Below are 26003 nucleotides of genomic sequence, written 5' to 3'. Positions count from 1 at the left end.
ATCTAGAAAAACGGTACTGAAGAATTTATTTACAGGGCAGCAATGGAGAAACAGACATAGAGAATAGACTTATGGACATGGGGAGAGGGGAGGAGAGGGTGAGATGTATGGAAAGAGTAACATGGAAACTTACATTGCCATATGTAAAATAGATAGCCAATGGGAATTTGCTGTATAACTCAGGAAACTCAAACAGAGGCTCTGTATCAATGTAGAGGGGTGGGATGGGGCAGGAGATGAGAGGGAGGTTCAAAAGGGAGGGGATATATGTGTACCTGTGGTTGATTCATGTTGAGGTTTGACAGAAAACAATAAAATTCGGCATAGCAATTATCATTCAATAAAAAGATAAATTAAAAAAGAAAATTAAAAAAAAAGATGGATTAGGGATGGGGGGGTGGGGCACAATGGTTGCCAGAGAAACCAGTCCAGATGAAAGACTACTAAAGCTTCAATTAAGGCAAGAGTACAGTGCAGATGTGGCAGCAGGAATAAGTGTTGCAAGTAGGAAGGGGCTCACAGACATGATGAAGTTTGATTATCAGGCAGCTTGGAAAGGGGCCCAGGGATTAGGCATAGGACACAGATGGGCGAACGAGAGGGTGGAGGATAAAATCTGGGTTGGGTTGATAGCTGTATAGTGGTTCTACTCATTGAGAGGAGGAACAGGTTTAGGGAGGGAAGAAAAGTAGGTTCTGTTTCAGACATATTGAGTCTGCGATACCTATGAACTGCTGGTTCTAACGTACAGGTGAGTAAAGTCAGGAGCCCAACGGGGATGAATGTCTAGGCAGGGTGAGAGATAAATATCTTTAGGGGTCAAAGGTACAGGGAAAACAGAAAACAAGTGGGTATGTACAAGATTACTTGGAAAAAGTAAACAAAAACAAAAGACCAACAACAAAAGTTTCCAGGAGGGCTGCCAGTGTTTACGTGGTAGAGAATTTCACAGACGAGGCTGAGCAGTCATAAAAGTAGAAGCAGAACCTAGAGAATGATGTCACGGAAACCACGGAGGCAGGGCTTTAACAAGGGTGAGGTGAACAGTGTCAGCAGACAGTTGCTGGGGTGATGAGCTAAGGATCAAAAAAACCTCCGCTGTTTTTGAGAAATTAGCTGGTTGGTCAAATTTTCACAAGGCCAGACTATAGGGTAAGGATTCTGGGGTTAAACCCTAACAGACTGGAGGGAGTATACATGGTGGCAAGGTTGCTGAATCTCCCTTTCACTCATGTTAGGATTGCTCTCTTATCCTAACACTGAAAAAGGTAACAGATGCAAGATAAGCAGTGCAAAGGTAGAAGGTTACAAAATAACCCAAAGGATGGCCAGCCCTAAAATGTGGACAAAATGAGTCTTTTGTGTGTAAGCTTTTATTTCTTGCTCCAAGAGATGACTGCTAACTTCCAACACCCCATCATCACCCATCAAACTTCTCTTTGAGATTCAAGCCGAACACCCCCATGGAGGCTTCACAGCCCCTCCCAGGTAGATTTGACTGTTTTTTTCCCCCTGTGCTCCCACTGCCCTCTCATCACATTTCAATTACAGTACTTATCTCAATGTTCCAATACTGTGGTTGATGTGTGAGCAGGAACTGTGTTCAATTTATGTGCATTATCAGCACTTCAGTGCTGGGACTATAGAAGGCATTTGATTAATGTTTACTGAGTGACTGAATATACTTAAACATTGAAGTGTTTTAAAAACCAACTAACTGGATAAAAAAATGGGCAGAAGACCTAAACAAGTAATTCTCCAAAGAAGACATACAGATGGCCAATAGGCACATGAAAATGTGCTTAATGTTGCTAATTATCAGAGAAATGCAAATCAAAACTATAGTGAGGTACTATCCCACACCAGTCAGAATGGTCATCACTAAAAAGCCCACCAACAATAAATGGGGGTGGGAGGAAGGGGAACCCTCCTACATTGCTGGTGGGAATATAAATCGTGCAACCACGATGTAAAACATTATGGAGGGTCCTCAAAAAACTCAATACAGAACTGCCATGAAAAGAATAAAATAACATCATTTGTAGCAACATGGATGGACCTAGAAATTATACTATACGAAGCAAGAATGATTAAGACAAATGATACCGTATGGTATCATTTATAAATGGAATCTAAAATACAACACAAATGAATTTATCTAAAAAACAGAAACAGACTCACAGACACAGAAGACAAACATCATCACCAGAGAGGAAAAGGGGAGAGGGATAAAGAAGGAGTGTGGGCTTCCCTGTGGCTCAGACGGCAAAGATCTGCCTGCCATGCGGGAGACTCAGGTTTGATCCCCGGGTTGGGAAGATCCCCTGGAGAAGGGAATGGCTACCCACTCCAGTGTTCTTGCCTGGAGAATTCCACAGACAGAGGAGCCTGGCGGGCTACAGTCAGTGGGATGGCGAAGAGTCAGACACGACTGAGCGACTAACACTTTCACTTTCTTTCATGGGATTAACAAACTACTATATAGAATACAACAAGGTCCTACTGCATAACACAGGAACTATATTTTATATCTTATGATAACCTATAATGAAATATTTACTTTATATGTATAACTAAATCTCTTTGCTGTATACCAGAAACTAACACACAACCCTGTACATCAACTATACTTCAAATTTCTTTCAAAGTGCTTTCTATATACTCACACTCAGATATGTGTTCTTACATTCATGGAAAAGAAACTTCTGCTGACATTTACATGATCAGGAGTTACAGTTACATGATCAGGAGTATTACTTGGTTTGCCAAAATAACTATTATGATACAAGACTGTAGAATCTCTTTGATGAAACTGGAAATAAAACTAGTCTCCACTCAGTCACATGGTAATCGTATTATTAAGCAATTACTCAATACTGCATGTTGGTATAGAAACATTATGGTCTTATTCCACTCATTTCTCCTTACTGAAGTCCATTTCCTCTATATTAAGATGAGACCAACATATCAATATTATAATGATTTGGGGCCCTTATGTAAGTTGAGTGTTTCAGCAGAAGTAGCAGAGAGGGGACCAGACCCTGGGACAGTACTGAGGCAGCTCTCACCATCAGAGTGCAGGAGGGAAGAACTGAGGCAGAATGGGGGGGTGTCACATGGAAAGGGACAAAGCCAGCAGGTGCGCATCGCAAGGACAGCAGAGCTCCAGGCACGAAAACAGGCTCCCGTGGCAGCCTCGGCACCTGCATTAAACAGCTGCCGCAGAACATACGTGGGAAAGCTTCTAAGTCTTTTCTCTCGGATATTTTGCCAGCAGACTGATGGATGGGTCATTAATTTAATACAATTGCCACATGAAAGCAAAGAGAATCATCACTTTTAGAAAAGTAATCAGAAAATCACACTTAACTACTATTCTGGTCACATATTGAATTCTGCACAGGCAACATCTCCTAACTCATCCATATATGTGGATTTATAGGCATTCTTCCAAGGGGCAGTCCATATCAACTATGACCCTCCTCATTTTTATAAATACAATGAGGCAAGTTCTAGCTATTAAGCAGTGACAGGTGTTCAGAGCCACAGACTGATTCAGAAATTTATAAATCTAAGTAGGAAGGGAGATAAAAATAAATAGGGGAAAGACAGACGTTTCTAATTCAAGAAGATATGTTTCTAACTGTTAGGCAATATAGTTAGGACAAGTCATTAGCCACTTACATCTGATTCCCAGTAATAAAGAAAGATTAGGCTCCTTGCCCTGAGCACGCTGATTAAGAATACTACACAATGCCTTCAAGTCAAGCAAACAATAGGACATTTCCTTGAACAGCTGATCAATCACACTCAAATCAAAGAGTGGCCTTTTGGAAAGAACGGTCTGCTGCCTGGACTGTTCTGCTTCCTGGCCCTGATCCAATAAAGAGCAGGTCTCTTCTGTTTGTCTTTGGTTCTGCATTGGATAAAGAAAACAAAAATCAGGCTGTCAGAACAGAGGAAAGGTACTCAAAAGCCATAAAGGTTGACATTCTCCCACCCAAGTCTATAAACAAAACAGTGAAGTCATATTACATGTACAGTAACCAAATTTAACTGCATACATGCAGTAAGAAAAATAAAAAGGGAGAGAAAAAGAATTAAAATACTGGAAAGCGTTTCTCTGTGCCATCTGATGTCCGAGGGTAAATCTGAGAGACGAAACATAAATTCCAACAGACTCAGTTTCTAGGGAGTCTCCCAAGGTCTCATATTGAAAGTACTTGGTTGTTATGTAATTTGCTATGAGATTTATCCCCAGAATAGAAAGAACTGCAAGGAAAATTGAAACCTCATCCTGTAGTTTTATTGTTAGCAGCAACAGTGAGTTACCTAATCTGAAACTATTTTTTTGTACATTGAGAGAAAAGTATATGTTACGGTGTTGATAGGAACCAAATTTTTCAGTGTAAGAGGAAAAGAAAAGTATAAAATCAAAGATGAAGAAAAAAGCCCAAGCAACTCTCAATTGTTAAATCTGAATTAGAAGTATCAGTATGAACTCATGATTTATTATGCTCAGAAAAAGCTACACTCACTTATTCCCCAAATTACCACCATTTATTCCTCATCCTGAAAATTACTAATTAAAGGTAAGTTTGACTAACTTTCCAGGTGGTACTGGAAATTTCAGAAAAGCCAAACAGCTTGGGTTAATGAGGAAAATATAATTTTTTATAGAAGAATGCCAGCTAATAATTATAAAAGGAATGATATAAAAATTACTCTTTTAATTGTCTAATGAGTCAGATGATCATTGGTGGATGTTAAAACCATCAAGGGAAAGGGTGCTGGCACACTGGATATTCACACACTTGCCTACATACCAACCCCACAGATCTGCTGATTGCAGAGGCTAGTGTTACAGTGGAAAGAATCAGTCTGTCACCACCTTAATCCAGTGAGACCGGTATTTGTGACACTTAGTGGGATAAGCAAACACATATAATTTGATGATGTGAAAAATACCTACAAAGTATTCATGCCAAAAAATGTTTGCAATGAGTCTAATATCCTTAGCTTTAACTTCTAGCTTACAAGAAATACAGGGGTAGAGAACAAGATAAATGACACCATGAGGAAGCAATCAGACAAATCCAGGTCTAACAAATCTGAGTCTGTAAGACAAAAGGCCTGATTTTGTTAAGGAGAAGAAAAGAACTTTAGGTTTAAAAAGCAAAATGAAACACAACACATGGTCTTGATTGATACTGGTTTTAACATTTGGGGAAGAAAGGCGGGAATTTTTGTAAGACAGGTATTACCAAACATCAAGGGAAATTATTCTTATCTGGTGGGACAGTGCTGAAATGGCACTGTCCCTAATTTTTGGAGATGTATTTCTAAGTATTTAGAGGAAAGTGTCACGATGACAACTCAAAAACTAAAATAAGGACTTTTTATGTAACATGTTGTTAAACACAAGCCAAATATTAATATTTCATCTCATAATTAAATGAAGAAAGTGATCTGTTCCATAGATGACGTGTCTACATTTTACTTTCCTTAAGGATTGTCAAGGGTAACTTTGTTTATATTCAATTTATGCATCATTTCATGACTTAGGATCTAATCTCTCTGTAACAGCTGACTTTGCTGTAGTTAAGTGTATGAAATTGTTTCTAAGACAATACAAAACTAAAAGTTTGTCTTTTTATTATAATCTTATTAAGAAACCCAATGAATTGAATTAACTGGCACAACAAAATCAAGTCTTCAATTAAAAAATGATTTACAAATATGTATAAAACATTACAGGCATTTCCTGTAACTTCAATAGGTACTGAATCATCCTTGAAAGTAATCTGAATTTCTTCTACTCACATCAAGCAATGTTCTTAATCTCTGAAGGTTTCTTTCTTTCTTCTCCAGCTCTTCCATCATCTTTTGAGTAGTCAATTTTTCTTTAGAAAGTTTCCCTTGCATAGACTACAGTAAAGAGAATTTGAAAGCAAAGCATGTTAATACTTAAAGCATAATGCAATTAGGTAGGCAACCAGGAATACTGGCTCTGAACACTTTTAGATGTCCTGACTTCCCCAATCCCTTCGAAAATGAGGCCTCCACTTCTCAACTTCTAGAGTAGATAGTTCTAGAGAGTGAGGGAGTGGGGAGGAAGGAAAAGTATCATCTTTATCAAGTAAGTTTTAATTCTTGGTAAAACATGTTAAATCTAAAGGTGCAGTTTGACGCTATATTACAAACAGTTTTTATTTTACTGATTCTGATTTATATACTGGGAGTGTATTAGCAAATCTATACTTAAACAATTGAGCAGGAAAAAATCCGCCTGCAATGCAGGAGACGTGGGTTTGACCCCTGGGTTGCAAAGATCCACTGGAGGAAGAAATGACAACCCACTCCAGTATTCTTTCCTAAAAAATCCCAAGCACTGAGGAGCTTGGCAGGCTACAGTCCCTGGGGTGTCAGAGAGTCAGAAATGAGGGAGGCGACCATGCATGGCACAGCATACTTAAAAAACAAAACAAACCCTTTTTCTTATGATTAACAAGCTACAAGATGATAAGATCATAAGACTATCCCTGTTTTCCATTATTTGAAACACAGGAACACACCCCTCTTGGTGTATAGTATTCCAAGCAGTGAATATAATGTTGAATTCAAGCCAAAGGTCTATTATAGGGCTTAGATAAACTAATCACTCTCTTAATTCCATTACAAAATTATAAATTAACCAGATATGACACTACTGTGAGAAAATCTTGAGTATATCCAAGCAGAATACAGGATATTTTAAGAGCTCTTGGGTTATTTCAGCTTATACATCTGATTTTTAGCAACATACCACAGAAGAACTTGTTAAAACCCTTGTACTTATCAGTGACTTTTTTCTATCAACTTTTCTCCTTTTAAACCACAAGATCAATAAATATGACTAGAGATTTCTTTTTTTTTCCCCTTTAGGTCTGTATTTAGTCTCAAAACTGAAAATACTTCAGAATGTTGACCACCTAATTAGCACACAACCTACTTTTCCCCCCTCACGTTATCTCTGGGTGGAATAAGAGAGGATGGTAGTCACCGGTGGTGAGATAAGACTCTAAATATAAAACAGTTTTCTTAGTAACAGTATCTAACCTTTTTGGTTTTTAATTTCATTTGTCTGCTAAGCTCTATAAAAATATTACATTTAATAACTCAAAAGTTAGATACAAATGAATCAAGCTCTATAACAAGTACATTTTATTTCAAGGAAGAACTTGTTTTATATTCTACAAAAATGAGCTCCACAGCACAAAGTCTCATGGGCTATTTGAAAGTATATATTTTTGTGTACTGAAATTCCTTTGTAACTGCACTTGACTGAATCAAAATCCACTTGATTGAATGATATGTTGGGATTTATTTACCTAGCCAAAAACTGATACTTACTGGCATGACAAGATTATTTGGCTGGAATCCAGAATTTATCCAAAATTTTCTAAAGATTTATGACTTTATTTTATTAATACTGTAAAGAAAGTCACCACAAATAAACTACTCTAAATCTCATTTTAACGATGAAAACTGAACCCAAAAGAGGTATTTTCATATGGTGTAAAACAATTCTTTAAAAGACTACAGTTTTTTATTTTTATCATGTTGAATGTGACTGACTAGCTAATAAATCTGATTAATGTATTACCACATAAACCTAAATTTAAATCAGTGAAAGGAAAGCCAATCTTCTTCACCAGAATGAATCAGAAATGTTTGGCATGAGTGCTGTTTGGCACCAGAAGGAAAATTGAATTTGGGAACAATATTAATATCAAGCTTAACATGTTGTGCTGGTTGGGTTCAAAGGCACTAGCCAAGTGGTCCTTTAACAGAGGAAAGAATTCACAGATACACTTATTCTAATAAGACCAAATGCTGTACTACTTATACAATAATATTAGGTGTGAACACTATAGCTGCCTAACAGTTAACATTTCAGCTAAAAGATTACTTCTCTATTCCAAACTATATGAAAAAGCATGTCTAAGAAAAAAGCAAGGGCAGGGGAATTTCAGCTAAGCTTAGAATTACTGAAGTTCAAAATAAATTAATTTTTAAATGTCTACAATTTCTCTTTAAATTTCTTGTTTAATAATGATTTAAGTCTAGTTACTAACCTAAACAGGTCTGTATCACAATCATTCCTGGAGTTGAATGCGGTTTTAAATTCATTTGTTATTAATATTTTGATTTAAATATCCAGAAATGCTAACCATTTTTCTCCCCCTAAATACAGATAGCCCAAATGAAGAAAAACCAAATGTGCCTTACTCAACGTATTCTACATACTTCACAAACCTAATTTAGGACAGAATATTTTGAAAGAATCTTATATTAGCAGTTTTGCTATACAAACACACAGAAGTAACCAACCTCACCTCACCCCATCCCACACACAAAAGAGCTTCACAAATACATTTCTTCATATAATCATTCATTTAGCAAAAATATATCCACATCAGTGAACAAAACAGTAAAAAACACTTAGTCTTTCTGGAACTTGTACTAGGAGGAAAAAGGCCAAAGAATATAAACATAATAAATATGTAAGTTATGTAGTATCACATATTAGAATTTGCCCAGTGCTTTGGAGAACTGCATGTGGTGATGGGGGTGGGGAGTGGAATGTCAAATGCGAAAGAATAAGGGCCCATGGAAAGGATGGCATCTGAGCTAAGTCCTGAAGGAGGTGAGAGACCGTGCCCCATAGGTAACTAGAGAGCATGTTTCAGTCAGTGCGAAGGTTCTGAGGCAGATGGGTATCTCTTCTGTGTGAGAAATAGCAAAGAGAGCTAGGATGGCAGAAAATAGTAAGAGATGAAGTCATTATAAAGCCTTTGAAATAAATTTATCAGGGGAAACAAAAAGGCATTTTATTCCTCTCAAGGAGCTAATAATGCCACCATATTGTAGAGTGTAATGTACTAAAAAATTTCACTTTAGGGACAAAATTGCCAAACTGCACTTCGAGGTAACTGAGTATAAGGTGCTTTCCACAGGAGATTAGTTTCCCAATGTGCTCCAGCTTAACTATTTTTCATTCCAGGAAAACCCCTTAAAACAATTCTCTCCCCTAAGGCTTATCTTAATACAAGGAACAAATCAGACTAACATTTTTTTTTCACTTTGAGGTAGCCAGGATTAATGCTCAAGGCACAAACTCTGAGGTCAGACAGACATGACGTAGAATGTCATCTGAGACTTTGGGCACACCTGTCAAAATCTCAGCAAATTCATGTATAAAAATATGCTCTTTCTTACTTTGTATGATTACTGTTGAGGTCTAGGGATAGTAAACATAAACCAGAAAGAACCGTTCCTGTAACATATAATATCATCACCCAGAACCATCACTGACATCTCTTCATTTGGCAACAGAGGTTCCATTTCTCACTTTGCCCTAACTGTGGACAAATATTAAATCACTTTCCCTCATTCTTCCAAACTGATAAAAGAGAATTTTCAAAGTATTTTAAAACTAAGCAATAAATAATGAATATGCAAGCCCCGTAAAAATCACATTTCTTAAGGTTTCTATTTAATAACAATTAAAGACAGTGTCCAGCTCAAATTCCTTTCTTAACTGTCATCCTGCTACCTGATATAACATTACAAACCATCTGCCTCAGAGTTCTGCTTTTACAATGATGACAGGGAGAGCTGCTCAGAACTAGTCCCCAAGGGAACTGGTGAAAAATCATTTAAGTGCATAAATCCTTTCCATGAGAACACTTTTTAATGTGTTAGAAAAAAACAAGTAAACAAGTAAATCTTTTTACTTTGTATGTCCTCTGCCAAAAGATTATAATGGTAACATAAAATGGTAAGATTTCACTGGAAACAAATTTACATGGGTGAAATGTACTTCTGAGAAATAAATAGGAAGGAAGGGAGTAACGCCCAAAGAAGAACTCATTCACACTCAGACTGTAGCCAGGTTTACGGAAATGACGGGAAACATTCTACTGCAGAATGTCTTTTCTATTGTACACTGACAGAAGAAGAACCTTTTAAGAGGAGAAGCCTGTTTAGCTACACTGGTTTCGTGGATAAAAGGAAAGCAGTATTTCTAAAGGATCAACTAGTAATCAAGGTATTCACGCCAGTTAACAATATGACCTTGACAGCTGAACAAAACATCTGCATTTTTATAGCACTGAATTCAATTTCAAAATTATTGTACACTTTTACATGAAGTAAAACCTTTTCTATATTCAACAACAAATACATTATAATTGGTAGAAGGCTGAGTTCTCCCCAAACTTCAAAGTTGTGAATCAATAAACTTGTCACTGACCTAAATCAGTATTTATTTGACTTATGATACACAGCACCAAAGAATTGATGCTTCTGAACTGTGGTGTTGGAGAAGACTCTTGAGAGTCCCTTGGACTGCAAGGGGATCCAACAACAAGTCAATCGTAAAGGAAATCTGTCCTGAATATTCGTTGGAAGGACTGATGCTGAAGCTGCAACTCCAGTACCTTAGCCACCTGATGTGAAGAACTGACTCACTGGAAAAGACCCTGATGCTGGCAAAGACTGAAGGCAAGAGGAGAAGGGGACAACAGAGGAAGAGATGGTTGGATGGCATCACCGACTTGATGGACAAACTCAGAGTTTGAGCAAGCTCCAGGAGTTGGGGATGGACAGGAAGGCCTGGCATGCTGCAGTCCATGGGGTCACAAAGAGTCAGACATGACTGAGGGACTGAACTGAACTGAACACATCTTATAGTATAGTAAAGTCACTCAGTCATGTCCAACTCTTTGTGACCCCACGGACTGCAGCCCACCAGGCTCCTCCGTCCATGGGATTCTCCAGGCAAGAACACTGGAGTCAGTTGCCGTTTCCTTCTCCAGGGATCTTCCCGACCCAGGGATCAAACCCAGACCTTCCCACGTTGCAGCCAGATGCTTAGCAGCCAGAATCACCAGGGAAGCCCTAAATTATGGTATGTGCTCATTATAAAATGTTTATTTAAAAAGAACGAAGTAGTTTTTAATTTACTGACATGAAATGATCAGTATATATTATTAGATAAAAAGTGTACAGCACAAAACAATATTTATTATATTATCTCACTATTTAAATATAAACATATAAAGAATTACATTTAAGTGAATGCATAGGAAAATGTCTACAAAGATACAATTTTGTTAACTAGTTATCTCTGGAGCGAAGAGTAGAACAGGATAGGGAGGATGACACTTTTATATTGCTTGGATTTTTAAATAACAAGAATGTCATTTTTAACTTAAAGGGAATAGTTAAAAAATGGAAAGAAACTATTAATATTATGTACTGGAAAGCTAAGAAAAACTAGCAACACAGAAGCATCTTATCTGACTTAAAGAAGGTTTCAACTACATAGATAACCATGTTAGAACTGACTTTCAGAGGATGCTAATGACTATTACATTTCTATTAATAATTACCATCAGTGAGTAACCTCACTCCAAACAATGACTTCACTGGCTCCTAATAAATCAAACTCTACAAACAGATTATATATTAGGGTCCAATCCCTGGAAATGAATTTTATATCACCAAAAACTATCAAAGTTGATCAAAAGTAAAATAAATGTATGTTTCAAAGATGTTTTTTAGATATTTAAATATTCCTTTGAAGGAATTTTTCTGCAGTATTCTTAAAAAATATATCCATGGGCCTAAGAACTCCTTTTTCTGCTAAATTTTCCTGTAGCAAGCATAGGCATTTTTCACTGCTTCAAGAACTTCAAAATCTTCTAGGATTTTCTATCTTGACAATATTCACTTCCAAGATAATATTCACCAATGCCTGTGAAAGTACCAGAATAAAGAAAGCCGAGAATAGGGCATAATCATAATAGTGGAATTTTTGCTAGTTATTATGGAGTTTTAGGGTTAGCAAGAGAGTAAAAATAGATTACCTGCGTTTAAAACTTAACGTCTATTAAAAAAATTTTTTTTTTTCCTAGATAGAAAGACTTATTGTGCTAACACACACATACACACAGAAATGGTAGGGAGAGGAAGTAATCCAAAAGGACACAGGAGTCAGATGAAAGAGCTGCCAATGCCCCAAACTGGAACAATTTGAGCAACAAAGTACAATAGTATTAAATTATAACCCAAGGCATAAAACATAGCCATGAATACACATTGATGTAAATAAATGTGGCAAAAGAGACAAACTTCCCATTATAAAAAAATTACAAGGACTTCCCTGGTGGTACAGTGGGTAAGAATCTGCCTGTCAATGCAGGGAACCCAGATGCAATCCCTGGTCAGGGAAGGTCCCACATGCTGCGGAGCAACTAACCCCACGTGCCACCACTGCTGAGCCCTCCCTCTAGTCCTCGAGCCACAACCACCGAAGCCCGTGAACTCAGAGCCCACACTGCAATAAAAGAAGCCGCTGCATGAGAAGCCCAGCACCGCAACCAAGAGCAGGCCTGCTTGCTGCAACTAGAGAACGCCTGCACACAGCAGCAAAGATCCAGAGCAACCAAGCAGAAACATTCTTCAATGGCTATAAAAGGTTTCCAATGCCAAAGGACAAGGCTGACTGTCCTTCATTTGCATTGAGATAGTTTTTATTAGATTTACTTCTTGGAAAATGTTACCAAATAAAATAAAACTTCCTTTCACTGTGGTCCGTGATAAGAAGTTAGATAATGGCTGAGGAAGCCAACCATCTCTCGCTTTGAATGGCTTATAGAACAACTGAAGGAACACACATTAAAAAGAGAAACCTCTGCAGATCAATCCAGTAAGTCCACAGGCATGCCGAAATGGACTAGTGTTTGATGACACTGACAGATCACTTAACGTGGTCAAAAGACAGCAGACTGTCCATAAATTCTGACGCTCAAACCACTTATGTGATTCTTTTTTATTTCCAGCTTTGAGAATACTCCAATCAGGAGATACAAAAATACAAATGTCTTCAGGATAACTTGTCCAGTCATTTCCTATCACCTGAAGAATAAAACATGAAGACATAACATCCCCTTGTGTGATCTGGCCTCGGGCTACCTTCTCCCACCCGTCAGCTCTCGCTGGGTCTCACAGCAGGGCTCTCCACACCAGCCGCCTTCCTGCTCATCAGGGAGCACACCCAGGGCACAGCCACACTCAGGGCCCTGGCTGCTCTCTCTGCCTGGAATGTTCTTCCCCTGGTTAACTCCATGCAAATCTATATCCAAGTGTGACTTACTCGGGGAAAACTTCATGGCGGCGGTATCTAACGCAACACGATCTGTCATTGCCCCCTGTCCGTTTTTTTGTTTTTAATAATAGCACATATTTCTTTTTGGGGCTTCCCTGGTGACTCAGTTGGTAAAGAATCTGCCTGCAATGCAGGAGACATGGGTTCGAACCCTGGGTTGGGAAGATCCCCTGGAGATGGGAACAGCTACCCACTGCAGTATTCTGGCCTGGAGAATTCCATGGACTGCATAGTCCATGGGGTCACAAAGAGTCGGACACGACTGAGAGACTTTCACTTCACTTCTCTGCTTGGCATTATACTTCCATTTCTCCAACTCGCCCCGCTAAAATGGCCAGGGACTTGCTTTGTTCACTGACGAACCTCCAGTGCTACGAACAGCACCTGGCATATATGCAGGGGCTCAGTAAATATTTGGCAAATCAATAAAGGAATGAAAATCCACTTAATCTACAAATTTTGGTTTGTATTATGGGTCAGACAACCCTAAGCTCTAGATAGTAGGTGATCCACAGAAGTCTTCACACTATGAAGAAAATAAGTAGGAGGAACAGACACAAATATGCACAGTGTTATACTTTGATAATACAGAAAAATAACATATAGAATTAGTAGCAGGGGGTGGGTTCTTGCCCAGTCACAATGAACTAAAAACAGTCTGTTGTCTTTAAATAGCCCATCATTGATGGTCTTACCCAAATGTGTTCTCAGTAGTAGAGACAGACTACATACACCCAGTTGAAAAGACGCAAGGTAAGGAACAGAGAACAATTTTTTGAAGAAATGATTTACCAAGAATCATTTTTGTTCTAAAAAACTGAAAGATTGACATTAAAGAATTTATAATGTAATCTCCAGTGTTATTAATATTTTTATACAAAATATATATGCTTTAATATTTTTAGATATGTAATTGAGCATACAGCTTGATTAAAAATGTACAAAATATTCCTTACCTGAATTTCCAAAATCATTCTGTCAATCTCATCTTGTTGGCTATCTATTATCTAGAATACAGGAAATACATCAGTCTGAATCAAAATTTTTTTCATTGCTTTTTAAGAACTACTAAATCACAAGAAAACAAAAGCACAGAATCATGAATTTTAAAAAAAAATCAAAATGTGATTTTTTTTTTTTACAGAAGTATTTATACAAAGCATCCTTTAAATAGCCATATGATTTGGATCACACATATATAAAACTGCAAATGTCTTACTCTAGTTCTTGATAAACCTTTAATCTTTACTTTTCATAAAAACAAATTTGGGGAACTTCCCTGATGGTTCAGCGGCTAAAACTCTGTGCTCCCAACGCAGGGAAGCTGGTTCTGATCCTCGGTCAGGGAACTAGATACCACCCCAACCAAGAGTTGGATGCCACACCTAAGGATCCTGTGAGCCACAAATAAGACCTGGCACAACCAAACAAATAAATATTAAAAAAATAGTAAGTTTGTAACAGATTTTGAATAATTTAGGAAAGAAAAAGATATCCTTTTGTTTTTGCTAAGAAATAACATAACTTCTTTAGTTTGGATTTAATTTACAGTTACTTAAATTGCTATTTTTTTTCCCTAATAAAGACATTCAAACTAAAAATTCTATAAAAGCTGCTGCTGCTGCTAAGTCGCTTCAGTGGTATCCAACTCTGTGCGACCCCATAGATGGCAGCCCACCAGGCTTCCCTGGCCCTGGGATTCTCCAGGCAAGAACAACTGGAGTGGGTTGCCATTTCCTTCTCCAATGCATGAAAGTGAAAAGTGAAAGTTTAGTCGCTTAGTTGTGTCTGACTCCTAGCGACCCCATGGACTGTGTAGCCCACCAGGCTCCTCCGTCCATGGGATTTTCCAGGCAAGAGCACTGGAGTGGGGTGCCATTGCCTTCTCCATAAAAGCTGCTAAATATTAGTAAAAATATAAATCAAATAAAGTAAATAAGTTATATATATATACACACATATCTACAGATTTCACTATCAAAGTTCACTATTAAAGATATGTACTGACCTTATTGGCATTCTCATTTTGTTGTCTCAGGTTATCATTTTCATTCTGAAGCTGTTTTGCATCTAACATAGGAAGGCGAATTCCATCTTCAAGGCATCTTTCTACTTTCTGCTGCAAACTGTTTTAGAGACACATAATTATATGAAGAAAATAAGCTCTATGTGCTGATTTTGGTAGATGACTTCAACATAAATGAAGTCTCTTCTTAGGGTCTATATTTTAAGCAAGCAATAATAAAAACCTACAGAGAGTAGATGAATAAGTTTGAGTACTTATATTTCTTATAAGTAAAAAATATACTGGAGGTTGATCATCTTTTCAGAAGCAGCAAATGTGAGACCAGATTCAAGACCAGATTTGCTTAGCATGTGAAATCCTTAGGCGCTAGCGAAGTCCCTCATGACCCTAATCTGGGCTCCGCAATCTAAATTCTGTTCTGTCCCTCCTTCTCAAAAGGCGAGTTCCTTAATTAAGATGACTATGGTAGGGAGCCTAAGAACATGGATATATGTCTTTTGCCCTTCATTCTGAGTTCAGCAGCAGTTTGTTCGTACAGATATCTGTTACCTAAATCAGCAGAATTACATTTCTCCTTCATGAATGAAAGCAACAATCCAGTTCCTTTTTACAGTAATCTGCATTTCTATCAACAGCTTTTTAAAATTTCCTTCAGCATTCTTATTAACTTCATTCTGAACCTGGGACGTAGTAGACTGGAAAGGTCAGTTTCATTGTTTATTCCTTTAGGGAATTCTCTTGATCTTTTAATTGGGAGTGGTTCCTTAGGTTCTGCATTTTACTTACATTTCTCTAACGGTATGAGTTTAGGAGAAACAGTTACCTAAAGGTCTTCAAGGGCTGTTTTGTGGGGGTATCTCTGTGTAGTCTGTCTGAATATAATTTTTTTGATGCAAGGGCTGCTTTCAGTATGGATTCCTGCCATGTCTTTCCTCACTGTGTGTTGGCCCAACAGGTATGATTGGTGTTGTGGTGACCAGAATCTATACTGGATGTTGAGTGGGGCCTCCTCTTTGAAAAGCAATAATCTTATACATTTATTATGTGACGTAACAGTTCCTCATGCTATGCTTGGCACAGAGTTGCATTTATGAGGAAACAATAAAAAGGAAGCCCCTCTGGCATATTAAGAAAAAAAGATAAGGGCAGGGCGGTAGGTGTTAGGTTTGAGAAAGGAAGATTAGTATTTAGGTTAAAAGAAACTATGCCATAACAACAACCACCCAAACCAAAACAAAACAGCAAGACACCTAGAAATAGTTTTGCTTTAGCACGTAGTCATATTCAAGAGCTGCAGCCTACTAAAAGAAACAGAGTTCCTTTAAGGTGGACTTTTATGTTTTCACTGTTTTCCTCTTTCAACTATTGTGGCTGTCATGTTTTATATCCCCTTCCATATCCCTCATAAAGAGGAAATGCCACATCTAGCCTGTGGACAAAGAATTGACAGTCCAAAATAGTACAATGAGGTATTCAGATGTGTTCATAAATAATGGCACCAGAGAAACTTTTACTTATTATAAATATACTGTACGGCTTTGTAATATACTATTACTTGTCATAAAAGTATCTGCTTTTTCAGGCTAAGAGTGAAAAATATGTTATTTCTATCTCAGAATGTTTTTGTCCCAATTCAGTGCTAAGATACTATTTCTATGTATTTATTACAAACATTTCAAGAAAAATAAATTACATCAAAACTGTTAAGGCTTCTCATTAAGAAGAAAACAAAAGAGTCAGTGATGTGGAAGGAAAAATGTACTCTGTCATGTAAAAATATCAAAAAAGTATTCCTTCACATATACATTCTCATTTTGTTTATGTTATGAAGCATGCTCATTTAGAAAAGTAATAAATCTCTTGAACAGCAAAGGTACCAACTACTGCATTATTGTGAATCCCTTCCACATATTTTACTTAAGATTTTCATTTCTAAGTGAAAAAGTTTTGCCTCATTTTTAAATCGCAAAAGCTCTTACATATTCACAAAGCAGGAAACTTGGGAACAGTATATAAAAACAGATCAATCTAATGATATAATTTATAGTCACATAATACATCTTAAATTCTTCTGAAACTTAAGGAATACTAACTACATCATATAGTTGAGGAAAACTGAAATAACATTCCTACCCCCGAAGTCAGGTGACACTATAGGCATACAATTTTAGAACACCTTCTGGAGTCCTTTATGTTTATTAGAAATCAAGAGAAATTTCCTGGGATGATGTCATCTCAGGACCAAGATACTGAAAATACGGAAAATGAATTCTGAAATGCACTAAACTAAATCTTTCCAAATCAAGAATACCAAGCTCAATGTTCTCCAAAAGCATAATAAAAGAGAAAATAAAAATAAAAGAGAAGATATAAAATCATATTAAATATGTAAAAGCACACACTGGAACAAAACAAACATTCAAATTATTTTCAGGTGTTCCTAGCTCTACTCATAAAAACACAGCTTGCATTTATGACTGTAACACTCTATAAAACACAACAAATGCATTATCCCTTGGCCTTTTGTCTTAAGATTAAAGAAAGGTACATGGTTGAATTAACAGAGGTCAGAAAGCTGTTTTGAGACTAGAGAATAGGATATAAGACGTGGAGCGATAAAAAAGAAATTTAATATCAAGAAGGCAGAAAACAGGCGAAAAATAAAGGTAGAGGTAAAGGTGTATGGATTTTTTGAAGCTGAGATTAGAGACACTGAGGACTAGAAATCAGAGGTTTTCTGCACTGAAATCCAAGGGAAAAATGTAGACGAGACATATTTAAGACTTAGAAAATAGTAGTAAAGCAATATTAACATAGAATTATCTGAAGGATTTTGACTAAAAAAGTTTTGTTGAGTTATACATAATTGACACAAGCATTCAGAGTGTCTTTCTCAAATTCAGTTTTTTGTTGCTTTGTTGTTTTCCTCTTAGGATAGTTTTACTGCTAACAGTTGATCATCTGTTAAGGTTTTCTAAAAAACAGAGTATATGTAGATGAATATACTGCCTCATTTTCTAGGTTTTTCAGGAATCTAATATCAATTTTCATTTATATTAACAAAATATACGAGCAAATAATATGCCCTGCAGTCCTAATTTTATTAAATTAGAAGAGTCTTGTGAGGCAAGGGAATGTGAGAAAACTTGGAAGGTGCCTGGCAAAGAGCCACATCTGTTACTCTGCGGTCAGGTGAAATGGGACCAGTTACTCGGACAGGTCCCATTAAGAGGTGCAGTCCGGCTGCCCTGCTTTTTGTTATTTAGAATTTTTACTTATTGACAAAGCCATTAGATAAAGGGTTTGTGTTAATACTTCCTGGTTTCAACTGGTGTCTTTTTAAAAAACTATTTTCATCTAAAATCGTCTAAAACCAAGATGTCAGTATATTGGATCAAATAAACTGCAACTGAGACAATCTATTTCGATGACATAATACTTTTGGTTATCAACAGTACATCTTTAAGAAAAATAATAGAGCACCAATTATAAATTAACGCATTTTAAGTGAAAATGCTCTTTGAAAAATAAAGAATAAACTAAAAATAACATAAAAGGATTACTGAGGGTTTCTTACCTCTGAACTGTAGTTACCAACTCCTTTTCTTTCTTTTTCTGGCATATTAGCTGTGCCTCTTTTTCTTGATACTGTTTTTTGAACTCTTCAAGCTTTTTTTCCACATCTATCAAAGTCTCTTGCAAATTCTTATTTTTTTCTTCTAGAACTTGAAGCTAAAGAGAAATTTGTTGAAGTTCATAACACAAAGAATATTAAATGTGTTCCTACTAGTAATCGATACCAGGCTCTCAAGAATTCTTAGACTGACTGTTAAAACCACGCTATCTTCATCTCATGTATAGCACTTAACACTATCTCTTCCTTTGCATAAAGAGAGCCTAGAGAGTGGGATTATGGAGAAGAGCAGAATACAGCCAGAAATTTCTGGAAGCCATAGACAGAAAGGTGAATAATCTGAGTTTGGGGATATGGTTCTATTTTTATTTGTGGCAAAATACACGTAACATAAAATCTACCATCTTAATAACCATTTTTAAATGTACAATTCAGTAGAGTTCAGTACATTCACATTGTCGTAAACTAATCACCAGAACTCTTTCATCTTGCAAAACAAACTTTCTATCCATTAACAACTCTCCATCTACATCTCCCCTCAACCCCTGGCAATCACCCTTTGACTTTCTGTCTCTCTGTCTCTACGAATTTGATTACTTTAGGTACCCATACCTATTTTTCTCTGATTCATTTATCTTTATCTGTTTATCTGTGTGACTGGCTTATTTCACTTAGCAAATGTCCATAGGCTCACCCATGCTGCAGTATGTGTGAGAAAGCCGTTCCTTTTTAAGGCTATAATGTATGCATGCATCACAGTTTGATCATCCATTCGTCCACTGACGGACACTGAGCTGCCTCTACATTCCGGCTATTGGAGATAACGCTGCTATGGACACACACTGTGAATGAACACCTGTTTGAGACTCTGCTTGCCATTATTTTTAGTATATGCCCAGAAGCAGAATTAATGGAGCATATAGTAATTGTTTTTAATATTTTTGAGGACTGTCATATGGTTTACAATAGTGGCTGCACCATACTACATTCCCACCAGCAGTGCACAAGGAATTAGAATTTCTCCACATCACCACCAACGCTTGTTACTTTCCGTTTTTTAGATATTAGCCATCCTAATGGGAATAATATGGTATGAACACACATTTTAAAATCTGCAGTCCTCTCTGTTCCTGCTCAAACCCTTGTGGGTCCTTCTTTAATTCCTTCATGATATCACCAGCTCTTAGTTTTACAACTTATAAATTACCGTAAACAGAGAATGTGCTGTAGGTCTAAAGTCTTCAGAATAATGATACACCATGGATTAGATCAATGATTCTCATCCCTCCACTCCCTGCAGGAGACCTTTAGGAAAGTCTGTAGACATTTTTGGTTTAGGGGGAAGAAAAGGAGCAGTGCTATCGGCATCCAGTAGATAGAGGCCAGAAATGTTGTTAAGCAACCTTTAACGCCCAGGATAGGGTCAAAAAACAAAGTATTACTCGCCCTCAAATATCAATAGTATGGAGATTGAAAATCCCATGATCAGAAAGACTTTGAGAAAAGACTAAAAAGTAGGTTTAATGGACTATTCCAAATTTGTAGCATTTACAAATAAGGCCTCAAGAGGAAAGGCCTCACCAGGGTTGGTAAAAGGACTTTGCATGAGATATTGCTAAGAAAGGAAAACAGTCAGCAGTCAGAGGAGTGAATGGAGGTCATAGATTGAAGTACAAGAAAGAATTTATGGAAAGATTAAGAAGAATGATGAAAACAAGACAAGTATCTAGAAAGATAGTCCAAAAAGGTCTTGTTAAGCCTCGGTGGCTCCCAGAGAACACTGGGAAAGGTCAGAACTGAGGTGCACGTGGTGGAATGGGGTGTCAGTGGTTTAGAAACTGTAGAGTAGAACAGTCAGGGTTAAGACACAGGTTCATTGCGTAGGAAACCACATGTTAATTAAGAACAAGAAAGACCTACTCATGCTTAAATGAACAAAGTTTCTAATTAAAGTTAATCCTAAAAATGGCAATTAAGCATACAGATTTAACTTACAATTAGCCAAATATACAACCAAAAATTTTAATTATAAAAATTTACAAAATGAATGAAACACTATAAATTTCATATGTCAAAAGAGTCAATTCAAAAAAGAATATGTTTCCTGCCATTTAAAGATCAGCATTCTATTTCATGTTACCTGTAGACTCTGACTCTGCACATCATCAAGAGTTGGAAGATCAGCCAGGTACTTTTCCAAGGTCTCAATTCTTCTCTGCTTTTCTTTGTTCTGTTCAGACTCCTTCTGGCATTTCTTTTTCAAGCTACTAATGTATCTATCTCTGGTTTTAAGCTAAAAAAAAGATTAAGAATCTTTAGGGGTTTCGTGTCAAAAAATAACAATATTATTATTATATAAACATCCTAATCTTAGGCATCACTGAATTCGCCAACAGTTTCAGATATAGCTAACATCACTTCCAACTTACGTATGAGTTACCTTATTTCATAAATTCTAAGATTCACATTTTTGCAAATTCTCATATCACTGAAATTAAGAGTTTGGGAATTTTTATTTGCTTTACAACTGATGATGTCCTATAAACTGCAGTCAGCCAGGCTGCAGGAATGATATAGTTTTTATTGTCTGCATATGTGCAAATTTAGTCAAGACTATTCATATGTCATTTCAACATTATTATGTACAATTTGAAATAGTGCTAAGTGTAAATGACATTTAAAATACTTTTGAAATGTTACATTATAGTTTGGCATTGAAAAATAATTTTATAAAGTTTGGCATTGAAAAACCAACTTATTTTGGCATTGTTTCTGTCTTGGTACCCAGAAAAACAGGAACAGTTTCAGGGTATAATTCTGAAATCAGTGAAGCAAGTATCATCTCTGGAATGACGACTTTAATTTATTTCTTGCAAAGTTATGTGCAATGTTTTATGTGAATTAAGAAAAGAAGATATCTATAAGTAATTAAAGCTGTTTTGTTACTTACAGACAAAGGAATTGCTTATCGTGTACTAAATAAAGTAATCCAATCAAAGCCAGGACACTTACCAAAATGATCAAATACTTAAGAACAAATAATGGGACTAATGAGAGTAATCCACAGCTCAAGCAAGACTGTTGCTAAAGCATTGTGTCAAACTGAACTTGCAGCATATTTTCCTTCCAAAAATTATATAAAATAAAAACGTACCTTATCATTAATGCCACCCTAGGACTGATGAAATACGTTACCTGAACACCTACTAGAGAACATATACAATTCATAATACTAGTAAATCCCAATTTGTACAGGTTGAACCTCAGATTTTTATGTGCTATTTGTTTTTGCCTTTCCATCTGGAATATACAAATCTTTAGATTCTGTAGAGATACTACTGCTACAGCTCTTTCATACTCAAGGTCAATTAAAAACAAAGCATGTACAAACAGTTGCCTAAAAAGTAAACTCTAGACTATGTTTACTTTAAATTGCCTTTCAGACATTTAATATTATTTCACAAGCTTATAGGGTTCTAAAATAACTTTATAGCCTTTTCTCATATTCACCATGGAAATAAGTAGTAATCAATAGTATAATGGATTACTCTTCCAAATTTTATAAAAGCTAATGCTTGGCCACAATCTAGTTTCTTTTGTGCTAATTTCTTTCAGGTCCACTGTATAACAACTTTTATTAAAACAATTTCAATTAGAAAAACACATCACATCTTATTTCATCTATTTCTTCCATTAATAAAATTAGGAGCCACTTAGTTCTTTGGGTCAGGAGCAACACTGGTAAAACAGACAAATCCTACTATGTGCTGGGGCTTCCTCAGGACTAAAATCAAGGTGCTGGTGTGCAATTTAACTTGTTCTCTACCAGAACTTACGGATGCTGGCACTCGTTGTGACCTGCAAAGACCACACCATCCTGTTTTTGCCTTAGCAAATGACCCTGTAAGTTACATAACTGACCAGTCTACTTTTACTGCACGCTCCCTAATTTACACTTAATTGTTTAACTGTCTTAAATGTGACATAATTGTGACCTCAGAAAGGAGCCACTAGAATAATTTAGACAGGTTGACTTCTACCATGCAAAGGCGTCCTCATTTCAGTTCAGTTCAGTCGCTCAGTCATGTCCAACTCTTTGCGACCCCATGAATCGCAGCACGCCAGGCCTCCCTGTCCATCACCATCTCCCTGTCCATCACCAACTCCAGGAGTTCACTCAGACTCACGTCCATCGAGTCCGTGATGCCATCCAGCCATCTCATCCTCAGTCGTCCCCTTCTCCTCCTGCCCTCAATACCTCCCAGCATCAGAATCTTTTCCAATGAGTCAACTCTTCGTGTAAGGTGGCCAAAGTACTGGAGTTTCAGCTTCAGCATCATTCCTTCCAAAGAAATCCCAGGGTTGATCTCCTTCAGAATGGACTGGTTGGATCTCCTTGCAGTCCAAGGGACTCTCAAAAATCTTCTCCAACACCACAGTTCAAAAGGTATCTTCTTTTTCTCTGATTGGTCAACTCTCTTCTTTGCTATCATGTCAAGCTTGCTGCTCTGGATCACAGATCTTGGCCAACACTTGATCAGACATCATCTCTGTTATCTGTGACCACAAGCAGCTGATCACACATAATTACTGGATCTAGTTTTCTTGTTTTTCTTTACTCTGCTAACTGATGAGAAGTTCTCTATTTACTGGTTTTTGTTTATTTAACTTCCAAGTTTTGTGTTTCAGATTAATAGAGGTCACTGAATTTTGAACTCCAGTAATTACCTACGGGTAAATGAATTGATGCTTTCAAACTGTTGGGGTGAAGACACTCAAGAGTCCCTTGGACTGCAAGGAGATCAAACTAGTCAATCCTAAAGGAAACCAACCCTGAATATGCCGAAGCTCCAATATTTTGGCCACCTGAGGCCAAGAGCCAACTCACTGGAAAAGACCTTGATGCTGGGACAGATTGAAGGCAGGGGGAGAGGGGGACAACAGATGAGAAGGTTGGATGGCATCACTAACTCAGTGGACATGAGTTTAAGCCAACTCCAGGAGATGGTGAAGGACAGGGAAGTCTGGCAAGCTGCAGTCCATGCAGTTACAAAGAGGAGGACATAACTTAGTGACTGAACAACAGCAACACACAATGAAAAGAAAAGAACAGGGAAAGTGTTAGTCACTGAGTCATGTCTGACTCTTCCTAAGTCTATGGACTGCAGCCCGCCAGGCTCCTTTGTCCATGGAATTTTCCAGGCAAGAATACTAGAGTGTGTAACCATTCCCTTCTTCAGAGGATCTTCCTAACCCAGGGACTGAACCTGGGTCTTCTGTATTGCAGGCAGATTCTTTACTGTCTGAGCTACCAGGGAAGCCATCAAATGAGACAATGCTAATAAATCTTTCTTATTTTAGTTATAAAAAGATAAGATTTTTCTTTCAAGTATTACACAATACTGAGATCATTCCTAGAAGGCAATAGGAGAGTTCCATTTTAGACGAAATTTACAAACAGATTTATTTTTCTTTATTTTAAATACAATTATTAGAACAAAACAGATTAGGGAGAAAGTATTTTCCTCTAATTTTTTTTTATAAATTATTATTAGAACCAAGGCAGCAAACAAAGAGTTAAATTGTCTTGAATTTTAAGTCTAGCTTTTCAGCAATTTCTATCTGCCATGTAAAATGTCAAATTATTTTTGGAAGATAAAAAATTTTAGCTCATGTGTGTGTGCATACACACATGTATATCTATACTGACTCAAAAATATCAGTGAGTTTCTTATCAATAGTGCCAATCTTGTCTACAGAAAACCATAGTGACTGCCTTAAGATCACCTGAATGGGAGGTTAGTTTATAGAATAGTAAGTTGAGTGTAACAAGAGAAATCTAAAGCCAGTTCTACAACTAAGTAACTGCTTAAGATGATTTTTAAATGATACTATAATGGAATGAGATGAAGTATGTGAAAATACTTTAATAAAGGCAGAAAGGTCAAATAAATGTACAGATGTATTGTGTATATATAGGCATCTGGCTTTCAGCTACTTATTCTATTCAAGGGCTTCACCTTAAATAACTTGAAGTCATGTGCTTCTGAAAGAAAGACCACTTTTATTTCATTTAGCAATCCTTCATACTATACATGACAAAGATACAGGACCCAAAAAGGAAAAGGAGAAAAGTTACTGGTGTCACATCTCAGCATAGGCAACTAAAAAGAGCTTTACTATTATTTAGAAAGACATAACATAATATACAATGGTATTTTTGTTTCTCAAAAAAAAATGCCTGGATTTTTGTAGATTTTGTACGGGGTTTCTCAAAAGTTACTGTAAAACTATTCACTTTAGTATAATAAACTTGGTAAGATACCTGGCATACAGTAGATAACAAAAAAAAATCGTATGCTGAAGGAATGCCTTTGGCCTTATTCAACTTTATTAAAAATACCTACCTTTTCCTCCAGTTTCTTCTTCTCTTCACTAAATTGGCTTATTCTTTGTTTGAGAAACTGATTGAGCTGTAAAACTTCTTTCTCAGTAGATGCAAGCTTTTGCTCAAGTTCCTCGTGCTGGGAATGGGATGCTGACTGGTCTGAAAATGGAGACTGGAGGGAGGTGTTCTCATATTGTGGCTATTCAGAAAGAGAAGCACACAGGCAAGGCTTTAAAAGTTTACTTGTCCTGAACCAATGGAAAGAAACTGGAAATGAGGGACAGTACAAAGAGCACACACAGGCCTTTAATGACAGACCTCGGCATTAACCCCAGCTCTCCTGCTTCTCAGTTATGTGCTGTGATCAATGCAAATTACCTACCATGGCCAAGTTACATGAAGTTCCTAGCACAAGGCAGAGCTAAATAAAAAGCAGCTATTATTTGGTTAAAAGGCATTAGAGTGTAAAAAGGACATTATAAAGAAGTAAAAGTTCTGGGGAAATAAGTCTTTTCTCACAGGTGATCATTTTTAGCTAACAGGTAAATGAGATCCCTAATAAAGTTAATACATACCAATAAATACATATCAATAAGTATTAATGGAGTGTTTCCCCTAACCAGAAAGTAAGGGTTGAATTCATGAAATCAGGAATTTCTGTCCATCTTAATTGTTCTTTTATCCTTATTTCATAGGGCAGTGGCTGGGCACAAGATGAGTTCAAAAATAATTGCTAAAT

General features: G+C 36.9%; 1 protein-coding gene across 1 annotated transcript in view; it reads right to left on the bottom strand.

Annotated features, from left to right (window-relative positions):
• The window catches only part of CEP85L (centrosomal protein 85 like), a 147050-nt gene that overhangs the window by 12510 nt on the left and 108537 nt on the right, over nt 1-26003 (bottom strand). The window contains exons 6-12 of the mRNA XM_018053019.1: nt 25284-25463; nt 21017-21169; nt 18820-18974; nt 15225-15342; nt 14173-14223; nt 5824-5928; nt 3685-3916 (exon numbers count right to left, since the gene is read on the bottom strand). Coding sequence (XP_017908508.1) covers nt 3685-3916; nt 5824-5928; nt 14173-14223; nt 15225-15342; nt 18820-18974; nt 21017-21169; nt 25284-25463 — 994 coding nt within the window. The remainder of the gene's footprint in view (nt 1-3684; nt 3917-5823; nt 5929-14172; nt 14224-15224; nt 15343-18819; nt 18975-21016; nt 21170-25283; nt 25464-26003) is intronic.

Source organism: Capra hircus, chromosome 9 (genome assembly GCF_001704415.2).
Source record: "Capra hircus breed San Clemente chromosome 9, ASM170441v1, whole genome shotgun sequence".
Lineage (NCBI taxonomy): Eukaryota > Metazoa > Chordata > Mammalia > Artiodactyla > Bovidae > Capra > Capra hircus.
Note: the sequence above shows the minus strand (reverse complement) of the source record. Positions and strands in the feature narration are given on the sequence as shown.